General features: G+C 41.5%; 1 protein-coding gene across 1 annotated transcript; it reads right to left on the bottom strand.

Annotated features, from left to right (window-relative positions):
• Positions 1 to 2730: 2730 nt before the first annotated feature.
• On the bottom strand, positions 2731 to 5315 carry LOC124671153. The gene is made up of 6 exons (XM_047207567.1): positions 5203 to 5315; positions 4554 to 4943; positions 3650 to 3830; positions 3351 to 3551; positions 2901 to 2939; positions 2731 to 2802 (listed from the first exon to the last, which is right to left on the bottom strand). The coding sequence occupies exons 1-6, from the start codon at positions 5313 to 5315 to the stop codon at positions 2731 to 2733; spliced, it is 996 nt and encodes a 331-aa protein (XP_047063523.1).
• Positions 5316 to 7686: the final 2371 nt, after the last annotated feature.

Raw genomic sequence — 7686 nt, 5'->3', positions numbered from 1 at the left:
CTGCCCCTTAAAACGCGAGTAGAGGGTCCTGTATTTACATTTCGCCGGCCGAAAACTCGTCCGAGCTAGCAGACTCCGTATTCCTAAACTGTAAAAGAGCATATTCCTAAAATATGCCAAATTAATTTGTTTTCTTTTTTTCCTTATCTTCCTCCTCTCCTTCTTCCTCCTGTTGACCATTGAATCAGTGCTCCGCGTCGTGACTATGCCCCAAACATGGTAGTCATGTGACAATCATGTCCTATTTGGTAGTTCCGCGTCATCTATGGCATAACGCCTGTGGTGACTTCGTCAATTTCAAGATTCAATCCGCCGGCTCAGTCTTCCGGAGGTGCTCATAGGGGTAGGGTGTGCGTGTGTGCGTTCATAGGGGTGAGTGTATGCGCGTGTATGTGAGCGTCTGCGTTTGTACTGTGTTTCTCAAAAAAAAATTGTGGTAGTTTTTTGTCATTTACTCATCCAAGTCCCAATCTCATTTTTTCTCACGTCCTTCCTCTACGGCTCTACCAGTTAGAGCCGAACTGCTCATTACGCTGGACCCGGCTCAACCCAGACTAAAATCTATGTCTTCTCCCTAGACAGCCCGCGTCCGGTTTATCTTCTTCTCCAACTACAGCAGGACATGCCCCATGTCGTCGCATCAATCGTCGGCCGTTCCGGCTGATCTCCCACCGGGAACTACCGGATGCCTCCCACCGAAAACTGTTGGATGCCTCCCAATCTTCCATTTATCTGTTGTATTCACTCCTTCCGCTATTGGATGGTAACGCTCCCTGTCCCGATATCTTCCATGAGGCCACAATCTGTTCAGTTCTATCGATTTTAATGGTTTCCATTCGCTGACGGTAGAGATTGATCGTGTATTTAATCCTTAAGGTTGCCTCATATTTAAACCCCTAAAAAGCCCCTGCACTTTGTGTCTGTTGAGTGCGTTTGCTAGTGTTTTTGGACGAGAGCACACTCGATCTGAAAACCCGTACAACTACCCAAGTTCTTCATCTCATATGTGCTGGCCATCTTGCTGGTGATTTCATTATGTGCTATATGTATTTCGTGAAGCTCTATATCTAATGTTTATCTGAATTTCCCTTGCAGCATTCTCTCAGAGAGAGTTCTAATGATTTTAATAGCTTCATCGGATGCCTCGGTGATCTCTTCTCCTTGAACAGACTGCCTAGAATTGTGGTTGCCTGCCTTCCAATGATGTCGGATGTGAAGAAATTTCCACATCCGTCTCACATCTTGAATCTTCATAGGTCTTCATCTCTGTCTTTATTCTTTAGCCCTCCTTCTTTTGATTTCATTATCAATTCTACGTTTACAAGACTCTAGGTGTGGGCATATTTATCAAGTGAATTGCATTTTGTTTTCAGAGCTTCCCAGGTTATATGTGCTTATTGTCTTATATTCAACGCTCATCATCAGGGCACAAGGACTTCATCTCTTTCATTTTATCATGTACTATGTATTCTGTCCAGCTCTGTTTGTATTGTTTGAGTTTATTTGCTGGAGTTTCAGTTTTATGTATTTTTCCAACAAATTGTACACTGCCACATTGCTATAATATAATGATGGAGTTTCAGTTTCAGTAGATGCGTGGCTGCTGCAGCTGCAGGAGAATGCCCTGTGATGAGTGTGTGTTTCTGTTTCGAGTTGGACTTCTCTTGTACCTCCCCCTGTACCTCTCTGTACCTCCCAGCGGCCTGGCCGTTTTCATGTTGGAATAAAGAGTGAGAAAAGGACTTCAGGTGGGGGCTTTTGCTTCCCACCGTTGAGTTATCAAAAAAATATAATGATGGAGCATGTCGCATTACTTATTTTGTCGGTAATTTACCACCCATTCTATATTACAGTTGGATTACATGATGATGCCTTTTATTCAAAACTTTTGTGTTCAGAATGCAGATTCAACCATCCGCACAGTAGTCACATGGTCGATCAAAACAAATACCAGGGATCAGATTAGGAGCATTGAAGAAGTAGAAAAATCTGTGGAAATCGACAGCCAAGATTATGTTGAAAGCCCGAGAAAGAAGAAAATGGGAGAAGCCAGCGTGCAGGATCAGATGTACGGTGTTCTCCACCTCCTATTGGTTTTCTGAAGATCGACCTACATAATCATGAACAAAATCGGCTGTCTAGGAGCTGCAGAAAAATAAAACAAAGAGCTGAAGCGCTTAAAGTTGAGCCCCATGTTCTTTTCCACACACACTTGACAAGGCGAACTAATCGCGATGCTGAAAACTCATACTTGAGACTATCAGCCAGGATTTGAACCACGCAGCCACAAGTTTCTTTTTGTTCCTTTTCAGTAATTGTTCCCCATGGACATGTAATGTCGTGCTGATCTTTCAGCAGAGATAGCATTGAACATTGGCTTGGCTAAGCGAGATCCCACAAAAAAGTTACATAATTATTGACACGGATTATGCTGGGAAGTCTGCCATAATGGAAAGAAGATCGGGTTGTTCCATCTAAAAAACACAATATGTTACACTTGATGCTACATGACATATTCATTATTCTACACTTTCATTCCCTGCAATTTTTCCTCCGCATTTTGACATAGTTCTTGCTATTTTTTCCATACGCGACAATCATCTCTTATGTCCGCGGCAACGCGCGGGGAATCAACTAGTTCCTATAGGATCTATTAACTTGGCATGACATTTCAATCCTACACCTTTTCTACTCCTACACTCTTCATATTCCTTTGAATCAAAGGAACCTTTAGTCTTCTTCCAGCAAAACTTCATCAGGATGCATCCACAAGATCGTCTTCACATTTGGATCATCACTTCCCTGCACATACCAATACACACGAGCAATGGTTTATGCGCCCAGAATCGTGTTAATATTTGTAGAAACAGTAAACCATAACACCAAACATATGCCATTACCGTAAACAAACGTCTCAGCTCCCTCTTCTTGGCTTCCACCTGTAAAAGAGGGCGCATTTTACACATGTGGTTAGCAACGAAGCAGCAAAAGTGTTAAGAGGATCGACGGATCCTACATCATCATCGGAGTCGCTCCACTCTCCGTGACATCCGAATGACGAGCGCACATCCAAGTGGCCACCGATGTATTCATCTACATTGTGTGGGTGCTTAATGTTGACACTTCCATTGTTGGTGCAACCATAGCAGAGACCTTCATCGACAAAAAAAAAGTAAACTGCATAGTAAGTAACCAACCAGGCACCAACATATAAAATAATTGCTGACTAAGTAACTGAAGGTATAAGATTACGGTGCAAAAGCTCAAGTTATAGTGCCGCCCACAAAAATGTACTTTTACAACACTTATCCAAGGGAAGGGTCCAACATACCATTTTTGGTAGGACTAACCATGCGCAAACAACTGACCAACAATTCTTCTTGCTTTCCTTGTCGCACACATTTGACTTCCGCAAAAAACAGGTTGTTGTCGTTGCCACAATTGAAATCACCTGCTACTTTAGTCATGGTGAAATTGAGATGATAGAACCAAGTACGCTTCTCACAAAAATTTCGGTAGTGCACAACATCTTTGAGTTCATATGCAAGATCCTATGATAAGAAACATGGGTCAGATCAAGAATTCTTGCATGGATAAAACAATAAGACATAGGTCAATCCTTGTAGCAGGAGAAAGAAAGAGAGCGAACCCCGAGAAGATTGTGATCCTCATTATGCTTGTCCACCAAAGCTTCTACTAATCGGTGGACCTGACTACCGGTTTGCTCAGCCACAAGCCATTTAGAACGCTTCTTCCTTCTGCCGTCAGGCCAGTAAAGAGCTTGTTCTATGGCCATCTCAACTGAAGGAACCGCACCTTGGTTCACTAACCTAATATTGATCGGAGCATATTACATGGTTAGTAGCTTGTATTCTCTGAGAGTGGAGAATATGAAGTTACACTAAGGACTATATAAATGTTATCAGTAGGGCATCGATGAACTAGTTTGCATAGAAGGTTGCTGAAACATGCTATTAGTTAGCAAAAACAGAACAAAAATACTGTTTACACGCCTGTTCCCAGTCCACAATTCTTAGAAGAAAAACTATTCCTTCTTTGGTTTCAGATTGCACACTATTTTGATCGGTGAATAGAGCTTAACTTTCTGGCTATCACGATTAGCGGAAACAGAGCCATGTAGGGCTAAGTGCTAATCAAATGTACAAATTAATGCCCGAACAAAAAATATGAAAAGTGGTAGTACTTGTAGTTTCAGATTTTTTTTTTCACACAATTTCAGCAGGTTTCTCGCCAATGCAGTTTCATGTTCCACTAACTTGAGGTAGCACCGAAAGAGGAATATGCAAATTATTGTAACTCACCTTGCAAGATTATCCAGAATCTAACTTAAGGGTAATTTTGTTCTTAGTATCCCTACTCGCGTGCTTATCTTTTGTGGCCTACATCCCTACAAGGGCGGCTACATACATCATAGACGCATGTGGTTATTTAAGTAAACCCTGTTTGAATAAAAATCATCTGCAGGTTCGCACACAGAACAAGGGGAAATAAGTGATGCAAAGTCTATCAAGAGCAGAGTGGAGGAACTTTACAGTGTTGGATCCCGACGCTCGTGGAAATAGCGATCCATGGCGCTCTCTGCTTCCTCTGAACTCTGAAATCGCCCGCCGGTGTGAGGATATGTGTGGAAACATCCCCCGAGATCGACCCTGATGTAATATACGAATCCCCAGTCATGCCGTACTTGGCCCCAAATGCGTGACGAGCCTGATGGTGGCGAGGCCATAATGGTGTCCTGATCTGACTGCCGAGAGGAGGAGGAGGAAGTGGCAGTGGCAGTGCTGCCGGAAGATTTCTCCTCCAACGTTGCGGTGTTGGGCGACTCCTTTAGGTCTGCAGGTTCTTCCAACCTTTGCGTCGGAGATTGTGTAGGCCGCCGAGGCACATGCTCCACCACGTACCTGAACTCGAATATGCTGTCGCTGGAGAAGCAATCAAAAAACATTTTTTTTTTGTTCGATCAGTAAAGTAACAAATCGATTTATTGATCGAAGAGTGAAGTAATCAGTCGATTTTAGGTTTTAGCTAGAGGATTGGTGCCGTTGGTACGTCGAAGGAGGCGGCGGAACAAGGGGTCGCCTCCGGCGATGCCAGGAGAGGTAGATGTCAGCGTAGCATGCACGAACTGCGTCTTCGAGATCCCGGAAGTCTCGGAACGGCCCACCCGTGACCGGAAGATACCTGGGGAGGTAGCTCCTGTCCCTGTTGATGCGGACGTGGATCGTGATCGGCTGGAATCCGCCGCCGGGACTTCGCCTGGGGAGGGACTCCGGAGGAAGCTTCTTTGGCGTCATGCCTAAGAGCAGCTGGTTTGATTAGGGTTTCGTACAGTGGTCTCCTCTTTGATTGATCTGAGATCTCCTTGGCTATAGAGTGCCCATGAATTACTTATTTATCTATCTAAGGCCATGGAAAAAAATAGCGCGCTATTGCTATAGCGTTTCTTGACAGCCCACGCTACATCATTCTAATGCTATAGCGAATAGCGTATTTTCCAGTCGACACTATTTTATTATAGCACGTTAATTTTTTCCTTCTAAGCACATATATACGTATAACAGACCCTGCAGCTGGATCCAGTTTAACGACCCTGAACAACAAATGCGAGCTCTAGTCCTGTTCCTGATAAAGCGTTGCAAGATCATCGTGCTAGTCTGAGAGATATACGCTCTCCGTGTTTACGCAGTCTCCAGCCTTTATTTTAAATCAAAATTTGCTATGCTCAACCAAAAATATGGGCAACCAAACCTGCAATTCATACGTGGCCTTGTCAGTTAATTATAAACTACTTGCTCCGTCTATTAAATATGTCTTAACTTTATCTAAATTTAAATATATGTAAATAATATTTAGTGTCTAGACCAATTCAAGACATCTTTCATGGTAGTAATGTGTTCTATTCACTAAAGAGAGTGGCATTGGGTTTACGTCCAATTTAGCTGAAAATTTACTATAGCCGTGATCTTAAGCTCTTCGACATGTCTAGATTCCAGAATAATAAAGTTTATCGAAAAAATTACAAGATCACAGTTTCGTAGATAAAATAAAAGAGAAAAACGATGCTTAATTCCAAGGATTCCTAGATTACTCGCTAAATAGAACAGACAACTAAAACACCTAGAATAAAAATATTAAATCGACTAGCTCTGGGATCGACGTCCACTGTCGCGTCACCGGAGTCCTGGGCGGCGCCTCCATGGTGTATGGGCTGCCGTTGCTCTTGGCGCAGGTGCGGATCCCAGTGTTGCAGATCTGATAATCCGACGGGCAGCACACGGCGCGGTCTGTGCAGCTGGTGGTGCCCTTGGCCTGGCAGCAGCCCCACATCAGACACACATTCCTCCCCGCCGCGCACGAGCTATGGCGGTCACATTTCTCCGCCGGAGACACGGGTGTCAACACCGGCTTGAATTCTAATACGATCACCATAACATTACTTTTATGTAGCATTTAGTTTACCTTTTATACTACTGTATTTTGTTTACTCCCTCCGTCTCAGTTTAACAGGCGCGCACGTAGTTTAAAAAATTGCTTTGACCACTATTTTGGTCAACAAAATATAAAATATATGTCACAAAAATTATATCATTGTAAAGCTTTTGTGCGTACGAATCTAATGATATAGATTTTGTAGACATAAAAGTTATATTTTATTGACCAAATCAATGGTTAAAGTTTGTTTTGAACTGCGTGCGTGCCTGTTAAACCGAGACGGAGGTAGTACATTACTTCCTGAACATGTACTTTATTTATTGTACTATATATGTTTCCAATTCTAATATGAAATCTTGTAGTACTTGATAACCATTTGGTGGAGTTGAAGACACAACGCAACATTATTTGTGTTTTGTAGGTTTTTTGAAGAGAAAAGAACGGTGTAATTCTATATAAACCCTCGAATCACCCTTGTAGGGAAGACGCCCTTACTACGTCATTTTGCACTTGAAGTTGCAATAAATTGGTATGCATGTAGATTGGTTCCATCATATAGTGACACCGTGTTTAACAAATTAAGTGTTCCCGAAAATCAAATTAATTTACCACTAAATCACAATTTGATGCTTTATGTGATCAATAGCTTCCATTGGCGCCACTTGAGCATAAGAACTGATTATTTGCATGCAGTGGAATATGTAAGAACCATTTAACCAATAGAAGCAGAGCAAATCATCATGCAAATAGTTCATCGATAATCTCCTCATAAGCACCTTATATACTCTAGATTTTTCTTTTTTTATTATATCTATTCATGCACCAGATTCCTCACCAATATATTGCCAACCATACCCTTTAAAAATGTCTACCAACATTATGGATTTTAAATTTAAATGAGCAGACACAAAATTATACATATACACTATTGATACAGATGTCACATTTTATTTGTATGGATATGTGATTTTTCCAAATAAATAATCATATTTAAGTGAATTTGGTGGGCATATCCACTTAATATACCAACAAAACCGGAAAAATGCTAATTTCTTACGAAATATGGTCTAAACTTAGGAACAAATACAAATAATATTTTCATTGGTATAATTGCAACTTATAAAAAAGATGACAACAAGATTTAGGAAAATTGTTATATTTTTAATCATTACAACTAAGTACTATTGGTGAAAACAATGTATATGTTACATAAGTATAAAATTTTAGTGTATA

The sequence above is a fragment of the Lolium rigidum genome, chromosome 7, assembly GCF_022539505.1.
Source record: "Lolium rigidum isolate FL_2022 chromosome 7, APGP_CSIRO_Lrig_0.1, whole genome shotgun sequence".
Taxonomy (NCBI): domain Eukaryota; kingdom Viridiplantae; phylum Streptophyta; class Magnoliopsida; order Poales; family Poaceae; genus Lolium; species Lolium rigidum.
This window is presented reverse-complemented; position numbering and strand designations above follow the sequence as displayed.